Source organism: Protopterus annectens, chromosome 1.part1 (assembly GCF_019279795.1).
Source record: "Protopterus annectens isolate FY-2018-M chromosome 1.part1, PAN1.0, whole genome shotgun sequence".
NCBI lineage: Eukaryota > Metazoa > Chordata > Ceratodontiformes > Protopteridae > Protopterus > Protopterus annectens.
In genome coordinates this window covers 558,340,480-558,361,584 of record NC_056726.1, presented here as the reverse complement: position 1 = coordinate 558,361,584, position 21,105 = coordinate 558,340,480, and the positions used below count along the sequence as shown (strand labels likewise).

Below are 21,105 nucleotides of genomic sequence, written 5' to 3'. Positions count from 1 at the left end.
GCTGTTCACCATCTTCATTTGAACATTGAACATTGAGGTAATGTAAAACTTATTAGAAGTGATAGTGCCAGGTTTGTTTACTGAGGGAAAGCATGACATTAGTTTTGTTAGCATTCTGCAGGAATCCCAAGAAGACAGACAATTATAAACACTTTGAAGTTATACCACTTCTGTGGTAACTTTTGGCATTGATAAGGTTTGATTTCCACTACTTTCAACCTGAATATCATAAATGTTCTCTCACTGCCACCAAAATTGAAGAGCGACTGTCACCTGGGCATGTGTGTGGGTCATAAGCTCTGGTCCTTGGATCTGTTGCACTACTCCAAATAGGTCTAATGGCTAACAAATGGATGGTCTTTCAAGTCATACCACTAGTACCCAACAAGTTAAAGTAAAGACAAGTGCACATGAGACTACTTCAATAACCGTTTCATATAATGCAACCTGGACTTGACAGCATAATGGAAAGATGTAGTTCTCTCCTGGGCATGGGCTTCTAACATCCAGATCAACACCAGGACTGTGCACCAATCACATAATGAGCTGAGTTTTGCTCTAGTACCCAAGGCCACTATCCTACTACTCTGTGAACCACAGTGTCTTTGAGTGTCCCTTACCTTTGCTAACTGTTTTGCAAACAAGTTACTTTCACACACACACACGCACACACACACACACACACACACACACACACACACACACACACACACACACACACACACACACACACACACACACACACACAAACACACACACACACACTCACTCACTCACTCACTCACTCACTCACTCACTCACTCACTCACTCACTCACTCACTCACTCAACTAGTCTCAGTGAAGGCTGGTAGAATTCTCCAATTCCCCAACATTTCTACCCTGGAATGGTAGTTGTCCCCTACTTTAGATACGACCACAGAAAAAAACATGCCATCTACCCACTGTTCTTAATTTAGCCACATATAAATTATAATAATTAATATTATTTTCAGAAACAAAACTTCATAGATGTGTACCAAGTCCCAAGCAACTACTACAAAATAATTTCTGAGACAGGCATTTGCTTATCATTCTAGTACAGAAGCCATGTCATCTGATTACATTATTTCCTTTGTCACATAAAACAGGTGTAATTACATCAAATTACATTAGCTTCTTTTCTCACAGTAAGAACAATGTAATACCTAACAGTAAATCTATTAATTTTTTCCTTATTAATGACTGCTTCCGACCACAATTCTGGCCATCTGCATCTTTGAAGTATAGTTTATTTAAGCAATAACCGATGGCGTGGTGTAGTTTATTGAAGATTTACCCACGGTTGGTGTGGTTTAATCACGAGGGCAAAGCCCAAGTGATTAAATAAAGCAAACCATGGGTACATTTCAATATACCACAACCATGGAGTCAGTTATTGCTATTATGCAATGACATTATTTAAGAAAAAAAATACTTACGTTTGTTAAATAGTGTCTTTGCATAATGGTGCATTACTGTTCTTCCACTGGTTGTGGTACATTGTTTCCTTGTTTTGATGTACTGAGCATGCATATGGGACTTGCGTCCCATGCATACCCAGTACATCAATGTTTTGAAATGGAAGCAATGGAGAAAAGAAAGTCTCAGTTGCTCCGGTTTTTTTTTTTGTTAAAAAAAATGTTTTGAGCACTTTATACCAACTGAAAAAAGTCCAGGCGACCGGACCTTTTTCCGTTGGTATATTGTGGGATTTACAATGGGCACGCTGGCCAATCAGCGTGCGCGTTTAGTAATATTAATGGGGGGTCATTGTATAATTGCATTTTAGAAATTTTTTTTTTGTATAGCCATCTCTTTGTTTAACTTAATTAAATGCAAGTAATTAAGTCTCTCCCGAATTACAGTTTACATTTCAATACATTTCCTGTCCTTTCATGTCCTTTTCCAATTTAACAGAGAAAAAGTTATAAATTCTGACATATATAGAACATACATTTTCCAGATTAAAACAATTCAGATATAGTTATAGATATGGGCTAATATACAGCAATAAAGGAAACTATATCTTAAATCAGTTTACTTCAGTCTGCATTCACCTCGACATTGCAGTATCTATAAAGTTAACAGTGAACATCAGAAATGACTCATCAGCATACAGAAAAATCTATGCAGGATCGTAAGCATAAAAAAAAAGAAAACAACTGCAACAACAACAAAAACATTTAAAACAAGGGGACTAAGAACCAGTCTTTGAGACATTCCATCTTTCATTAATTTAACTTTTCAGAGAGCATTTTCTAAATGAACAGATTTAGTTTGCTCAGACAAGTAATTGGATCAACAGTTTAAGGCCTTGACTGCAGCATATATTTAAATAAATTGTGTAGCTTGAATAGATGGAGATGCAGTATCACTGGCCTTCAAAAGGTATATTAACAAGGTTTAGTAGTAAAGCAATCACTGAGTTGATTCTGGATATATGTAGTAACAATTATAATAGTAGTCATTTGCATGCATACAGAACAGAAATCCAGGGATAAGAACAAATGGATAAACACAGTAAAAATTCTAATAGTGGTTGCCTGCATGCACACAGAACAGAAATGCATGGATAAGGATAGATAAATATAACCAGTAACAACTACAATAGCAGCCACCAGCATGAAGACAGAACAGAAATGCAGGGATATGGATATATGGAAATACCAAGCAACAATTGTAATAGTAGTCATCTGCATGCACATAGAACAATAATGCAGGGATAAGGATAGGTGAAGATATCAGGTAACAATTATAATACTTGTCATCTGCATGCACAGAAAACACATACAGGGATAGATGGACAGACTCTGTAAAAAGTATAAAGAAATCATCTGCATATGCACACAGAACAGAAATGCAGGGATAAGGACAGATGGACAGACCCAGTAACAATTATAATAGCAATCGTCTGCGGGTCTATATTATTACATCGAATCTTACAAAGATCAAATGTTATAATATCGAACCTGCAATGTCGAACAATGAAAACAGAGAAGGTGCAGGACACCGAATTCTTTCCCAGGGAAAGAATTTGGCGGTCCGTTGCTGTGGCTTCGCTGTTTTTAGCGTTCAATATGTTGGAGCATTACGGTTTAGGTTCAGGTAAGTGTGCGATTGTGTGTAGGTTAGGGTTAGGGGGCGGGTTAGGTGAGTTAGGGTTAGCGAGCGGGTCAGGTAAGTGTGCGGTTGTGTGGACGTTAGTGTTAGGGTGCAGGTCAGGTAAGTGTGCGATTGTGTGTAGGTTATGGTTAGGGGGTGGGTTAGGTGAGTTAGGGTTAGGGCGCGTATCAGATAAGTGTGCAGTTGTGTGTAGGTTAGGGTTAGGGGGCGGGTTAGGTGAGTTAGGGTTAGGGCGCGGGTGAGGTGAGTGTGCGATAGTGACGGACCTTAGGGTTAGGGTCGGGTTAAGGTAAGTGGATAGCTAGTAGTGTATGTAAAGTTTAGTTTAGGTTTAGGTGTAGGATTTTAAGTGTATGTGTGTGGATTGCTGTTTTTTGTGTGTTTTTGTGTTGTGAGTATGTTTCTCGGAATAGCGATTTTTTTTCCTGGGGAAAAAAATCGCTATTCTGACTGTTCGATGTTTGCGGATTTCGGTGTTTAGGGTTCGATATTATAACGTTTGATCTTTGTAGATTTCGATGTTATAATATAGACCCATCGTCTGCATACAGAACAGAAATGCACAGATAAGGATAGAGGATAGACAGATATAACAGAATGCCCAGAATGACTTTGTAAATTCACATGCCCTGGAGCAAATTGTTCATACCCCAACAAAAAGAACAAACATTCTTGATCTGGTCTTCACCATGTTAAACAGGTGCACTGCTGCAACTGTTGGACGTTCATTAGTTAAAACTGACCACAAATCAGTCACCTTCGAGCTGACACTAACATCACAATTCACAAAGGGTGAAATCAGACTAAAAATTTCACCAAGGCAAAGCATACCTTCCTAGGTGAAGGTATAAATGCATTCCAAGCCCCACCCCAAGCTGAAAGTGGTAACTATGCCAATGCTTACACTAATGCCCTGCAGAATCACTTGCGAAAGTGTATAAACTTAGCTGTACCAGATAGAATCAAAGCCAGAGCCCCAAGTAAATAAAGCTGTCATGATGGACTTCCAGCATCAACAAACTTTACAATAAATGCAAAAATTTGCTGTCAAAGGAAACAAAGACAAGGACCCAACAATGGAAAAGCACCCTCCTCAGCCTTAACAGCCAAATAAATCAACTTGTCAAATCCTCTAAGAGCTCCTTTGAGAGAAACCTAGCAAGAACTTTCAAGGATAACCATAAAGCCTTTTACAGCCATGTATGTAACCTAAAAGGTAGGACCCAAGCAAATGCAGAAGTGCTGGTCAATGGTATCGCACACACTGACCCCACAGAGATTGCGGACCTGCTTATGGATAGGTTTGGCAAAAATTTCACTCCTTTATTCCCCTTCTAACTTACAACAAACCCTCCCTCAAACTTCCCCCCACCTTACATATCTGAAGAACAGGTCCTGAAAACCCTGTCCAAGGCTAAGAACATGGCCTCTATGGGACCAGATGCCATCCCAGGCTGTCTTCTAAACAGGCTAAAACATGAACTAGCATCACCACTAACTACCCTTTTCAACCATAGCCTAATCATAGGTTTTGTTCCTGCAGAATGGAAAACAGCTACAGTTATTCCCCTCTACAAAGGTGGCCTAGCAACTGACCTGGGAAATTACAGACCATAAGCCTGAGCAGCCTCATCTGTAAGGCCATGAAACATATTATTATGGACCTCATAAACATATAGGTGACCTCTAAACCCTGGATCCTACCCAATTTGGCTTTGTGAAGAGCAGATCCTGCCTGTTAAATCTGGAGGATTTCTTTGAAAGTGTGACCAGGGCCACTGATGAGGGCAGATCTGTGCACACAGCATACCTTAACTTGCCAAAGGCTTTTGACACAATCCCACATTCAGGCATAGGTTCATAGGTGTGTACTAGGCTAATGGCCCTGGAGCCTTTACAAGCCTAGCTCATAGGATTACCCTGGCATCGTGCCATCTGACCTTAGTTTCCAGTGCCTCTGTGGAGTAGAGGCACTGGAGTGAATCTGGGGGTGAATTTTCTATTTTCCATCCACTCATCAAGATTTGTCTTGAAGAGGGTCAGTGAGGTGCTCTGTTTGACATGTATGGGAAGTCTATTCCATAGCATGGGCAGTCTCTGGGTTATGAACATGTCCCTCCAGCATGCTCTGTTCATTGTTGTAATGAGGCTGAGGTCTCTGGAGCGTGTGGTGCAGAGGGATTGGGATTTCTTTAGAAGTAGCATTTCTAACAGAGCTGGGTTAGATTTCTTTAGAAGTAGCATTTCTAACAGAGCTGGGTTAGGCATGGCTTTATAAGTCAAGCAGAGATCACCTTTAAGTAGGCGATTTGAGACAGAGAATAGTTGGAGCTTTTTGAGTCTGTCTATATAGGACAAGTGTTTAAGGCTTAGGATCCTCTTTGTGAGGTACTTTTTCGGCCTCTCCAGTTGCCGTGTCTAGTGAGATACATGCCAAATGGGGCATTGTACTCGATGATTGGCCTAATGAGGGAAGAGTAGAGGGAGACAATGACCTCTTTCTTCCTGGATGCAAAACCCTTAGTAATGAGATGTGCCACATAGAATGACTTTCTGACCACAGTGGCAGTGTGGTGGTCAAAAGAGAGGTTGCTGTCAACCTGTGTTCCCAGATGTCTTATAACGCCTTCTGTGTTCAGTGGACTACCATCAATGTGGTAGTTCATGGGAACTGGGTTTTTCCCAAAGGGGATGATGACACATTTATTGGCATTGAGCTTAAGACCATGGTTCTGACACCAGTCGTTGGTCTCAGTGAGGCCTTTCTGTAGGATGTCCACATCACTTGGGGAGTTAATAATGGCTCCCAACTTGCAATCGTCTGTGAAGTTTGTCAGCCAGAGTCCCTTCGTGTCAGACTGGACTTCTGAGAAGTAGATACCAAGCAGGAGAGGACCCAGGACTGATCCCTGTGGGACTCCATTCATGACTGCTCAGCAGTCTGACTTGGAGTCAGCTACTTTCACACTGTGGGTTCTATCTGTGAGCCAGTTTGCAACCCACCTAGTGATATAGGGGTTGATGCCTAGCTCAGTGAGTTTTTCTTATGATTCCTGAGTGGGGAATTGGTATCAAAGGCCTTGGCCAGATCAAGGTAGGCTGTATGAACCACCTTGCCTTCATCCACAGCTCTGGTGACTGACTCAAAGAAGTCGACCAAGTTGAGCAGACATGATCTACTCTTCACAAAACCAGACTGTGTGGGATCCAGAGTTTGGAGATTCCCTATATCCTTGTTTATTAGGTCCATGATGATGCCTTCCATAGCTTTGCATATCAGACTTGTCAGGCTAATGGTGCAATAGTTCCCAGGGTCTGTAATCGCTCCTCCTTTGTGGATAGGGATGACTATAACAGTGCCCCATTCAGTAGGGCCAAAGCCTGGGGTGAGGCTGTGATTGTACAGGCCACACAGGTGAGGTGCCATTTCACTCTGTAGTTCATGTAGAACACAGTCATTGATATTGTCAGGTCCCATAGAGGCTGTTTTCTTGGGGTCTATATTATAAGACCAAAAGTGCATATGTGTGACTACATAAAAGTCAACATATAATGCACGGAATCTGAAAATAACGAACGGCCACGTAATCAAATTTTTCCTTAGGGAAAAAACTTACGCGGCCATTCACTAAAAAAAAAAAAAAAACAAAAAAAACAATTTAACACCATAAACAGGTGGGGGGCTTCGCCCCTCACAACCCCCTAACTAAATATACCATCTCCGAGATCGCACTATAGGAAAGGAAAGGGCAACTTCGTTAAGTTGGCCAACTATCTCCTTGCCCTATGACATATTCATCGAATCATTTAAATGTGATTCGATGAATATGTGTCGCTGTTTCCATGTTTGCTCAGAAGCATTTTTATGCTTCTAATATAGACCCATATTCTTGGCCTTGTACAGTGCTGTTTTAACCTGTGCAGCAGTAATACTGGATGCCTGGCAACCTACTGGTATTGTGATTGGTCCTTGGAGGGGGAGGGGAAAAGTTGGCACTGAATCTGTTGGCCAGTATATTGGCAATATTTGTTGGCTCAATATAGGAAGTACCATTGTGCAGTAGGTCAGAGCAAGTCTGAGTATTGACGTGGAGGTTCTTTACATAAATATAGAAGGTATTGTGGTTGTCTTTATTATCTGCTGCAATTGTTTTTTCATAGCTAGCATTAGAGAAATTGATGAGGGATCTCAACTTTATGTTGAGGCTGATAAGAGAGTTTTTCCAGTCTTGGGACTTCACCTTATTCCACATCAGTTTCCTCTTTCTGTTGTCAAGTTTGTTTGTGACAGGGGACCACCAGATTAGCTTCCTTTTTTTGGAGGCGAGTGTCTTGGTTCTACTGGGTATGGTGAGATCCATGCATTTGTGTACGTGTTCATACAGTGCATTGGTGTATGATTCAGCGGTCATGCAACTATTCTCCATTTGCATGGGTGCCGTAAAGTTAGCCACCTCTGTTCTTAGGAGTCCAAAGTTAGCTCTGGAGATGTTTTTCATGGTGGTTACCTTTGGGGGGGGGGGGGTTGGGAGAGATGTGGATTTCCAAGGTGATTAGTTTGTGGTTGGATCTAACCAGGGAGGAGTTGACTATTGGTGTAGAGCAATGGTCGCGCATTTTAGCAATGACCAGGTCAAGGATGTTGTTACCTCCAGTGGGGGTAAGAATGAGCTGATCCAGAGCATTGGATATAATGAATTCCAGGAAATGTTGGGCAAGTTTATTGCTTCAAGAGTAGTTTTCCCAGTTAATGGGGGGGGGGGGGTAGTTGAAGTCACCCAGTATGAGTGTGTTAGGGTGGACCCTAATAGTCTCCAGGGTGCTTAGGAACATGCAGTGAGTGTCTTGGGACATGGTTGGGGACCTATAACAGGCTACAACCTGAATCAGTGTCTTACCCAATGTTAGCTGCACCTGAAGTATCTCTGATTCATTATGTTGGGCTACCAGTCTGGAGGTGTGCGCATCCTTTATGAATATGGAAACACCACCACCTTTGGACCTTCGGTCCAAGTTCTGGGGCCAAAAGGTGTGGAATGAGTTATAGCCTGGTAGTGCAGGGGTGCTTTCTGCTTGTACTGTGGTATCATTCTGAGTGATAGTAGTATGCTGCTAAGGGATAGGGTTGTACCCACCTGGGGTACATAATCCAAGACCTCCTCCATGTCTCTTTTCATGTAGTCCAGGGAGGTACGTCTCAGGTCATTCACACCCACATGTACAATAACAGAGTCATATTTGCACCTGTTGTTGAGACACCTGAGTGCATGCGTTACATGGTGGATCCTGGCACCTGACAGGCAGCTGACTGTTACTTTTTTCTTCTTCGACCTAGTGAGTGGGACATCCTTGTGCCTCACTATCGAGTCACCTATGACTAGTGTGCTGGGCATGCTGTTTTGCCTTTGGGCCTTTGGTTGAATGGCACACGGTTTAGGAGAGTTATGTGTCTCGTGATTAGTGTTGTGTTGTGGTTGAGTGCTTTTCTGCCTTGGAGGTCTCTGCTGTTTGGGTAGATTTTTATTGAGAGCCTCTGTGAAAGTGGGTGTGTGGTCATCAAAAAACTTAGCAAAGTGAATGTACACCCATTCATTGTAAGATGGGTTGCTCACAAACCGGACACACACTATCAAAGTGGGTGACTGCACATCAACCAGCAGACCTGTTACCAGCGGGGTGCCACAGGGTCAATGCTAGACCCCCTACTGTTTGATATATACTTATCAGATGTTTAGGTCAAAACTAAAGGGTTGTGGCTGACCTATTTTGCAGACAACTGCAAACTAGCTGCAATCACTGAATCCCTAAATGATGTCATTATACTCCAGGAGTGTCTCACACAGACCAACGACTAGTGTATTAGTCACGGTCTCAAACTGAAAGCAAAGAAATGCATCATAATTCCCTTCAGCACAATGTCCCTTCACACTATCAAATCAACAACAATATCCTAAGTGCCCATGAAGTGGTAAGGGACCTGGGATCACAGGTTGACCACAACTTTAACTTTGAACACCACGAGTCTACTGTTGTAATGAAAGCTTTCCATGTAGCTCACTTGATTATTGAAGGCATCGCCTCAAGACCAAAAGAAGTTATAGCCCCCCATACTCGGCAATTATCCAACCCATAATTGAGTATAATGCCCTGTTTGGCATGTAACATACTAAGCACCTGCAGCAATTAGAGACACCTCAGAGATTTCTAACAAAGAAGATCAAGGGTTTCCAGCATGTGCTTTACACAGACTGACTAAAGTCCATGCCACTATACTCTGTATCATATAGACTTCTTAGGGGAGACTTATGCCTGGCCTGCAGAGCAACCCAAGACCCAAACCTAATGAACTTACTGCATATCTGTAAGTCAAATGGGTCTAGGGTTTGGGTAGGTCTACCTGTTCCAGGGACTTAAATATGGCCTGTAGCTTAAGTAGGACATGCTGGAGGGACAGATGTATCTCCCAGCAACTGCCACATCTCTGGAACAGGCTACCAGTCTTGTGAAACAGAACACCTCTATGAAACTGCTCAAGAGGAACCTGGACAAGTGGATGGGGCACCGTAAATTTTTACTGGGGATAGTGCCCACAACCCTCCTGGGCATGGGCAGTCATCTCTAAATGCAATTTTGGGCATTGAGTAGTACTTCTATGGTATTACATTGGGTTGAAAAGGCTAAGCATAAAATTACCTTCGGGTGGTGACTAGTAATCCCCTATGATCCTATGATAATAGTATTCATTTGCATGCTCACAGAACAGAAGTGCAGGGATAAGAGTAGATGGATATACCCAGAACCAATTATAATAGTAGTCACCTGCGTGCACACAGAAAAGAAATGCAGGGACAAGGGTAGATGGATATACCCAGAACCAATTATAATAGTAGTCACCTGCGTGCACACAGAAAAGAAATGCAGGGATAAGGGTAGATGGATATACCCAGAACCAATTATAATAGTAGTCACCTGCGTGCACACAGAAAAGAAATGCAGGGACAAGGGTAGATGGATATACCCAGAACCAATTATAATAGTAGTCACCTGCATGCACACAGAAAAGAAATGCAAGGACAAGGGTAGATGGATATACCCAGAACCAATTATAATAGTAGTCACCTGCGTGCACACAGAAAAGAAATGCAGGGACAAGGGTAGATGGATATACCCAAAACCAATTATAAAAGTAGTCACCTGCGTGCACACAGAAAAAAAATGCAGGGACAAGGGTAGATGGATATACCCAGAACCAATTATAATAGCAGTCACCTGCATGCACACAAAAAAGAAATGCAGGGACAAGGGTAGATGGATATACCCAGAACCAATTATAATAGTAGTCACCTGCGTGCACACAGAAAAGAAGTGCAGGGACAAGGGTAGATGGATATACCCAGAACCAATTATAATAGTAGTCACCTGCGTGCACACAGAAAATAAGTGCAGGGACAAGGGTAGATGGATATACCCAGAACCAATTATAATAGTAGTCACCTGCGTGCACACAGAAAAGAAATGCAAGGACAAGGGTAGATGGATATACCCAGAACCAATTATAATAGTAGTCACCTGCATGCACACAGAAAAGAAGTGCAGGGACAAGGGTAGATGGATATACCCAGAACCAATTATAATAGTAGTCACCTGCGTGCACACAGAAAAGAAGTGCAGGGACAAGGGTAGATGGATATACCCAGAACCAATTATAATAGTAGTCACCTGCGTGCACACAGAAAAGAAATGCAAGGACAAGGGTAGATGGATATAACCAGTAACAATTATAATAGTAGTCACCTGCGTGCACACAGAAAAGAAATGCAGGGACAAGGGTAGATGTATATACCCAGAACCAATTATAATAGTAGTCGTCTGCATACACACAGAATAGAAATTTAGGGACAAGGGTAGATGGCTATAACCAGTAACAATTATAATAGTAGTCACCTCTTGCACACAGAAAAGGATTGCAGGTACAAGGGTAGATGGATATACCCAAAACCAATTATAATAGTAGTCACCTCTTGCACACAGAAAAGGATTGCAGGTACAAGGGTAGATGGATATACCCAGAACCAATTATAATAGTAGTCGTCTGCATACACACAGAATAGAAATGTAGGGATAAGGATAGACGAATATACCCAGTACCAATTGTAATAGTAGCTGTCAGTATGAAGATAGAATAGAAATGCAGGGATATGGATAGTTTGAGACACCAGGAAACTATTATAGTACCAGTTATCTGCATATGCATACATCACTGAAATGCAGGGACAATGGATATATGTGTAACAATTATAATAGTGGTTTTCTGTATGCACACAAAACAGAAAAGTAGGGATAAGTACAGATGGATAGAACCAGTAACAGTTATAATAGTAGTTGCCTGCATGCACACAGAATAGAATTGCAGGGTTAATTATAGATGGAGAAAACCAGTAGCAATGTTAAAAGTAGTGTCTGCATTAACACAGAACAGAAATATAGGGAAAAGAATAGCTAGAGATACCAGGAAAAAATGATCATATCAGTTATTTGCATGTACACAGAACAGAAATGCAAAGATAAGGATAGACAAATATACACAGTGACAATAATAATACTAGCTGGCTGTATGCACATGGAACAGAAATGCATGAATAAGGACATATGGAGATACCAGGTAACAATAATAATACTAGTCATCTGCATGCACACTGAACAGAAATGTAGGGATATGGACAGATGGACAGACCTAGTAACAATTGTAATAGTAGTCATCTGCATGCTTGATAGACTGAGTAACAATTATAATACTAGTTCTATGCATACACACAGAACAGAAATGCAGGTATAAGGGTAGTCAGATATACCCAGCAATGATTATAATAGTATTCATCTCTTTACACACAGAACAGAAATTCAAGGATACGGATAGCTGCACAGACCCAGTAAGAATTATACTAGTAGTCGACTGTATGCTTATGAACAGAAATGCAGGCATAAGGATAGGTGGAGATACACAGTAACAATTATAATAGTGGTTGTCTGCATACACACAGCATACAAATGCATGGATAAAGATAGATGGATATACTCAGTACCAATTATAATAGCAGTCATCTGCATACACACAGAGCATGCATACAGAACAGAACTTCAAGGATAAGGATAGATTGATAGACCCATTAACAATTATAATAATAGTCATCTGCATGTACACAGAGCACAAAGGCAGGGATAAGGACAGATCGCTATACCCAGTAACAACTATAATAGTATTTTTCTGCATGCACCCAGAACAGAAATGTAGGGATAAGGATAGATGGATATGCCCAGGAACAAGCATAATAGTTGTCGTCTGCATATGCGCACAGAACTGGAATGCAGGGATAAGGACTGATGGAGATACCAGGTAACAATTATAATAGTAGGTGGCTGCATGAACATAGAACATAAATGCAGGAATAAATATAGATTGGGATACCCAGTAACAATTGTAAGAGTAGTTTTATGTATGCAGATGGAAAAGAAATGCAGAGGTAAGTATAGATTGATATACCCAGTAAAATGTTAATAGTAGTTGGCTGCATGCACCGAGAACAGAAATGCAGTGATAACAATAGATGGAGATACCAGGTAAAAATTATAATAGTAGTCACTTGCATATGCACTCAGAACAGAAATGCAGGCATACGGATAGATGGATATACCCAGTAAGAATTATAACAGTAGACGCCTGCATGCACACAGCAAAGAAATGCAGGGATATGGCTAGATAGAGATACCAGGTAACAATTATCATAGTAGTTGCCTGCATACACACAGAGCAGAAATGCAGGGATAAGGATAGATGGATATACCTTGCAACAATTATAATAGTAGTTGCCTGCATGCACACAGTGCAGAAATGCAGGGATAAGGATAGATGGATATACCTTGCAACAATTATAATAGTAGTTGCCTGCATGCACACAGTGCAGAAATGCAGGGATAAGGATAGATGGATATACCTTGCAACAATTATAATAGTAGTTGCCTGCATGCACACAGTGCAGAAATGCAGGGATAAGGATAGATGGATATACCTTGCAACAATTATAATAGTAGTTGCCTGCATGCACACAGTGCAGAAATGCAGGGATAAGGATAGATAGATATACCTTGTAACAATTATAATAGTAGCTGCCTGCATGCACACAGTGCAGAAATGCACAAATAAGGATAGATGGCTATGATTAGTTAAGAAGCTGATTGTATGGATTAAACTTTTCATGATTTTGGGCAGAGGAGGAAAAAAGTAATTGAATGATGGTTTGGTAGTTTGGCATATCTATGACCCCCCCCCCCATTATCGGTAGCTAATGTAATAAGTGGACTTGACACGAATTAAGATAGCACCAAACTCAGGCATAGTTTTTTCGTCTCTACATATCATATGTGAGTGTTCTGTAAACAGAGAGAAAAGACACCTACTGCATTTGAGAAAAATAACTATAATGTATTTGTGAAAGCATTCTTTGGAGAACAAAGTCATATTTGCTGGATAGAGTTTTTGTTACTGTAATTCTGTAGCCTTCAGATTAGATGTTATCAGATATGTGAGAGTGTCCAAAATAGATAGGAAAATAAGTGCATGGCTGGTAGAGCACAGCTAACAAATAAGTGTAAAACAAACAATCAAACAATTAAAAAATGATTCTGATATGATAAAGGCTATTAGCATATAACATCATTACACCTGGAAATTTTGGTAAATAAATGTCCTTTACAGAATAGTGCAGTTGTCCTAAGTAGCAATGTTCCTGGAATAATTGACCTTATAATTTTCTTCCAGTTGTAGTGCTTCAGTAAATCAGGCTACATATATGTGATTTAATGGTTGCCTTAGATTTGTTTATTTATTGACATTTGGTTACTGGGAAAGTATGACTGGGTAGAAGCCCATTTTCAGCAGAGGCCTGAGAAGAAAAGCTGTGAATTATTATAAGAGATTTTAAGAAGAATACTTTTATGATCTTCAAAAATACATTCTTAATGTGTGCCTTTCATCTTCTCTTGTGATGGACAGAGACGATCTAGTCCACCCTGCTCTTTAGTGAGCATCACAAATTAAAGCACATATATATGAATGGTAAACTACTGAACCTGAGGCGCACAAATGCAAGCAACTGTCACCAGCTATAATTAGAAACAGAATGTGTCTACTTAGTAATGCTTTCTAAGTCACTTGATATCATTTCTATTTTGATTTGGAGAAATCTCTCTGTGCCGTACAGAGAAAGATTTCTGCACATCAAAGCTGAAATGGGTTCAAATGATGTAGATGCATAAATATCATTCTATGGCTGTAGAATGAAAGCATCCTATTTGACACTCTGCTTCATTTATATGTGTTTTTAACTGGGACAATGGAGCCCAAAAGTGTTGATTAGTTAAGTCACTTGTTCAGTGTCTCCCAGTAGGCAAATGGAGACTGAAGGGCTCAAACTTAGTATTTCAGGATGAAGCTTCTCAATGCTTATAGCCTTAATCTTCTGCATTAAACTGCCAGATTTGATGCATTAAATGAAATATCTAGTGACTATATGAGGACAGTAGGAAGGATTATATACATCAGGCATTATTAAGGGATCACAAGATCATCTGAAATTCAAGGCAGCTGAGTACTGCGACCATTTACATCCTGCCAGTCCCCACCCATAGACCATTCCTCCTTTTTTGATGAGGGATAGGAAAGTCAAACTAGTGGTGACTTTTTGAATACCCATCCAATCATCTAGGTACCTAGGAAGGACGATAACATATCTCACTATGTAATATGCAGCAGGAGAATATTGCAGATTTGGAGAACCTGCTGCGTAATGAATCTATCTTTTCACTCTGTTTTATTTATTTTCTGATAAAGCTCTAGTTCTGGTATTTGTGGGACTAATGGACTTGTGTTGATACCACTAATTCTGGATCACTGGGTACCTAATGGTAGGAAATCAGAAGAAAGCATGAAATAATTCAAGTGACAATGTAAATGTTTCAGTACATTACTGCTATGTGAAAATATTAGATGTTAAGCAGTTTTTTGGCTCTGATACTTTTGGAGAGATGTACTTCTTAACAGGGAGTGTTTTTCCTTTGCAGTTTCATATATGATATAATAACACTACTGCTGAGAAAAATGGAAGTTTGTTCAGTTGTTAAGAAATTAACTTCAAAGAAAATGTATTTGTGTCATTTGCTCTGCAAAACAGTTTCATAAATGATCATATAGCATCATACTTAAAATATATGTATGTTATAAATAAAGGTACACTTTTACATTCAGATCTCTAGGAAACAAAATCTGTTCTGTTTGCAGCTCTGCAGAGACTAATACTTTCTCAGAAGATTCACCAGCACCGACATCTCCATCAGTATTTCTCCCAGAATCCTCCTCTGCCTCCTTATTTGTCTCTGATTCAGTTTATTCCCATTCAGAAGATGATCTCCTGCCACCACACCTCCTGTTACCTGACAGCATCAGTCAGCTGGAAGAATTTGGGCGTCAAAAGATACATCATAGAAAGCAACATAAATCTCATCGGCAGCGCCAGTTTAATGATTTGTGGGTTCGAATAGCAGAAAGGTAGGCTGCTATTTCAAACACAAAATAAAAAATGAGTTGCTTTAAAGAGTATGGAAAGTGTGTGTGTATGTATGCACCTGTGTATGCATCAATTTATTTATTTAGCATTGGATTGCCAGGATAGTCTGACTGGAATAACAAGAATACCCCTTTTCAGCAGAAGCCCGTGGAGAAAAGCTCTGCATTGATGAGAAGGACATTACAAAATGTCCTATAGTTTTACATACAAAGAAATTACAAAAATGCATTGCAATATTGTGAATTTTATACATAGACAAGAATATGTAGGCAGGGTAAACAGATAATGCAAATATCTGCGGTCAGGCAGGATATCTATGATATAACACTATGCCATTGGAATGGCTTTAGATACATGAATTATACTTATTTCTTAACCACATTTTGCATCCTCTATAATGCACTGTCATGCCAATTATTTTCTTATTCTCCACCTCATGGCTTATTCATTTACCATTCTAATCAGATATGCTCTATTAGCTATGTTATGCTTTAATTTACTAAACTTTATTTGAATTGCATGAGACCACCTCACAAAATACTTCATAATCAACTGCTCACTGCACTTTGTGTTTCTCTATTGAACTACTAAGCACTTAGGCATTTCCATTTGATAGGACCATAGACCAGAAGCATGCACAATACATAGTATCATTTATAATTAACACCAGTTGTTTCAATTTCTTAAGGAGTGTGGGTTTCTCAGAAAGGAGCCAAGTCCTCTGTAGAAGGAACTTAGAGTTTGCACTGTAGTGGGTGGTGACATTGTCTGGGGAGCATGTAGTAATGTAATAATTAAATATAAATCATAAAGTACAAGTGCATGGCTTCACAGGCAAGCCAGCAATATTGTCTGAATTAAACAACTTGTCTGGAGTCTCATATTATGTAAACAGTGGAGGCTAGTCTCAGGACTCATTCTTAGCTTATTACATTCACCAAGTATATTACACTGATACTGGTACAAAACAATGTAGTAAATAGGCAGCAGTTTCGTATAAACAGAAGGAGCAGTGCAGGGTTGTATCTTGAGCACATTTCAGTTGCCTAGCATGTCTGGAGTTGCAGAAGATTTCAGAAATCAGCATAATGATGCAATACAAGCCAAACAGCGTTTTCAGGTTAAGAGTGTGAGTACAGAAACCTACTGTGGGAATGTTTTTTCTGTAAAGCCTCAGTGCAAAAAGATATTCAAATGAACTTCCTGAGTAGTGCTTTTTTTTGGATGGTACAGAATCCTTTTTAGCCCCTTTGTAGTGAGCTTTACTCCTTGTACCCCTTATCTGTTGAAATAAGCACTGAGGTCACTAAACTCTGGAGAAAAAGTGACTTTCAACAGTTAATCACTCTCGACATGCATGCACATAGAACAGAAAGGCAGTTAAAAGGATAGATAGATATGCCCAGTAACAATTATAATATGCCTGCATGCACACAGAACAGAAATGCAGGAATAAGAATAGATGGTTATACCCAATAACAATTGTAATAGAGGCCTCCTGCATGCACACACAACAGAAACACATGTATATGGATAGATGGATAGACCTAGTAACAATTACAACAATAGTCATCTGCAAATGCAGACAGGACAGAAATGCAGATTAAGGATAGATGGACATACCCAGTAACAATTATAATAGTAGTCACCTGCATGCACAGAACAGAAATGAAGGAGTAAGGATAGAGGGATATACCCAGTAAAAATTATAGCAGTATTTGTCTGCATAAACACACAGGACAGACACGCATGCTTAAGGATAAATGGAGATAGCTAGCAACAGTTGTAATAGTTGTCATCTGCATGCAAACAGAAGAAAAATTCAGGCATAATGGACAGACCCAGTAACGATTATAATAGTGGTCATCTGCATGCATGCAGAACAGAAATGCAGGGATAAAGATAGATGGCTATGATCATTCAAGAAGATTTTGACAGAGGAGGGAAGAAATTAATAGGATGATATTTGATAATTTTGTCTGTCAAGGCTTATCTGTGATTTTGATGTATCATCAGAGTTTTTAAACCATTACACCAATAAATAATTCTATATATATTTTTGCAGCTACAGTTGTTTACCTAGAATCATATTTCTGAGTTATATCGCTTGCTTGCTTACTCCTGTAAACATTTGATAAACAGAATGGTATTATTTCTATTTTAGTATTCATTATGTGATATGTATGGTAAGGGTACTGCCACAACATTTTGCTATTGCTGGCTACTTTACCTAATGCTGTGCTGAAACTATCAAGATGTGAGGTTAACCTGCTTGCTAGTGGTATATCAAAAGAAAGGCTTTATGCTTGTAACACAAAGTGTTGTACTGTAATTACATAGCTACATTACAGAATCACTGCCAGTCTGAGTTGTCAAAACTGATACCCTATATGATAGGAATACCCGAACTCTAATCCCTGAAAAAAAATCCTGCCCAAAATCAAATTATAAGTATTTTTTGCAAGGGTCAAATTCGCCGCTCCCTGAACTTATATATGCCAACTCCACAGTTGCACTGACCCAAACAAGGGTGAAGTTAGCCCCAAAAGGTGATTACTGCTAGCACATCAATTCTTGGCATCTTGAGGCTTAAGCAATTGACACTTGAGAAATCAAACTTTATCCACCAGTAGGGTAAACTACATCTTCTATAATAAATGTGCTGTCCTTTATGATGAGTTTGATAGTAATTGTATTATCAGTTAACTTGCACGTATCATGTTTCTGTCTGTTTTTTCCAAATGACAAATATCCTAATACTAATTAAATTACTGTAACTGATACGGTTTCCTTTACAATTTAACTGGTTTCCTGTCTCAACATTTATACTCCTTAACATAATGCTTCCTCGTGAAATATGTATGTTTCAAATTTTCAATTTATATAAGAATAACATTTTACCCATTTTTCAGCAATATCACATTTAGCACCTAACACACTGAATAACAAACTAAAATAAATACTGAAACACATCTGTGCTCACAAAGGAAGTTTCATTGTCCTAAACTAAAAGAATGAGTATAAAGCAATTGGGTATCAGGTCCTCAGTGAAACTTTGTTGCCCTCTTGTGGTAATTTTGAAAAAAAAAAAACAATCTATTTTCATTCATTAAAATGTTGTTGTTTCAACCAACACAGCTGAATGCAGTACAAAAGTTTATCAGTGTAATGCTTTCTTATTGTTTGCTATTATTTATACACACTTTTCCATCATGTATAAAATTGCATGCTCATAAAACTAGTATGCATCTCTGAATTTCCTAATTCTTTATGCACCTATGACAAAACCTAAAATGCATGCTTATCTTTTTTGCTAAGAAACACAACTTTCTGTGAAGCTAATATGCTCAAATTTGATCCTTTTACTAGGTATAATTTTATGCTTTACAAACTTGTCATTTTCAAAAGCATTAAATGATCATCAAATAGATATCTCAAAGTACAGCTGAGAAATATCAAACAAACAAGTTATCTGCAAACTGCACATCTTTAACTTCCAGTTACATCACCATCCTTTACAATGTAGGATTCACTTCAGTTTCTGTGTCCAAATGCCTTTATTTATGCTACCCTTACTAGCTAAATGTTCATATTTATTGTTCTATAACATTAGGGATGATCAGATTCCAACTAAGCTAACATTCTCAACTGTCAAGGCTGAACACATAAATCAGATTGCCAATGAAATGGGCACAAGGCTGTATGGTATAGTATATCCAATGTTGTAGTTAGTGCCATGTCCTCACTTTCTTTCTTTCTTTTGCCTGCAGTCTCTGCATATTTAACTGCACTGTAATTTCTTACCATATAAGAGAGCGCAGTCACAGACCAGCACTTGTTTAAGTCAGACTGCTGAGGGTGACATAAACAGATGAATAAGATCATGCAATGGCATGGGGAGGTCATTGCCATGGTGGGAGCTCTTTATTCCTTGAACCCATCTGGTTTCAGTTTGTTGTTAACATATTTTTGTAGATGTCATTAGATGTCCCATGTATGCATCTAATTATTAATATCTAATTATACTAATGGATTTTAAGTAATGGGAGCAGCAGTGGGTATGTCTTGGAGGACAGATATAGAGAGATACACAGGGACATTTGGACAATGTATTTAAAACTCTTTTGATTAGACACTAGGCAGTCTTCTGCAGATTGGCAAAGGTAGCTTTGATCAATACCCTCTGAATTTTCTACCATTATTCCTTAAGTGTGTCAGTCACCTTTTTCATTTTCTATAATACTAACTCATGGAAATAGGTACACTTCTTATATTCATCACAAACATAATACAATTTGAGAGATGTTCATTAACTATAAATTCCACCTGTGGCTTTCTTTGTAATGTTCTTAGTCAGTTCTTTAATTCTGAATTTAACTTAAAAAAGTTTAATATTCCAAGTAAAAATCCCAGTCCAAGATGTGATGTCCCCACTCTGGGCCAGTAATCAAGGAGCCTGAATCCTCACCACTGACACTTTAGAAGGACATTCACTTGGGAAAAAAATGGATGCACCTAGTATTTCCAGATGCAGACCTCTCTGCATCAAGCACAACTTTTCTTAAGAGCACACAGGGAACACACTCAGTCCAGTGTCTGGATTCCTCTATCTGCCTCCCTCCAGGTCCCCAATAAAACTCCCTACTGGCACAGCTGTAGAGGTGAGACCTCAGCTGAATGTCCAAGCCAAGTTCTCCCCCACTCTCGCTGTGCTTTGTGTCCCAGCTCCCAGCAGCTGACACACACACACTCTTTGAGATTTGAGTTTCACAGACACACACACACACACACACACACACACACACACACACACACACACACACACACACACACACACACACAGACAAACACACACACACATACACACACCTGGGAAAGTCTGGCATAGATTTACTAGCTATGCCCCCTTCTGCCCAGTTTATAATGTAGTTACACAGCCATCAGACACTTCAAAGCCAGATACTTTAAGGCTCTTGCAAGGGTACCTAATTGTATTGAGTGAAATTAATATTACTACAAATGGTAACTTGAGCAACAGCAAGGCTTTCAGGAGTGGCCAGAGCTGTCACTAAATGTATGTAAGAGATTAAAATATTTTCTAAAAGACCAGCCAAAATGAAAAGTTTAAATATCTTTAATAATAAATAAGAAAAAGAATGTGAAAATATGAAATATCTACTTACAGTAAACACCATAGTTTCAAGCACAAGAAATATTAAAATAACACAGATGCATAGATTCATACAATTACAGAAAAATAATACTTAACTAATCTCACTATATTTTCCTAACTGATTTAGAGAATTACTATTCCTGGTCACTTACTAGGGCAAGGCAAGATGA

General features: G+C 39.4%; 1 protein-coding gene across 1 annotated transcript in view; it reads left to right on the top strand.

The window, feature by feature from the left end:
• LOC122806387 (metalloprotease TIKI2-like) overlaps nucleotides 1–21,105 on the top strand; it is a 2,408,899-nt gene that overhangs the window by 2,218,575 nt on the left and 169,219 nt on the right. Inside the window, exon 6 of the mRNA XM_044076749.1 lies at nucleotides 15,477–15,743. Coding sequence (XP_043932684.1) covers nucleotides 15,477–15,743 — 267 coding nt within the window. The remainder of the gene's footprint in view (nucleotides 1–15,476; nucleotides 15,744–21,105) is intronic.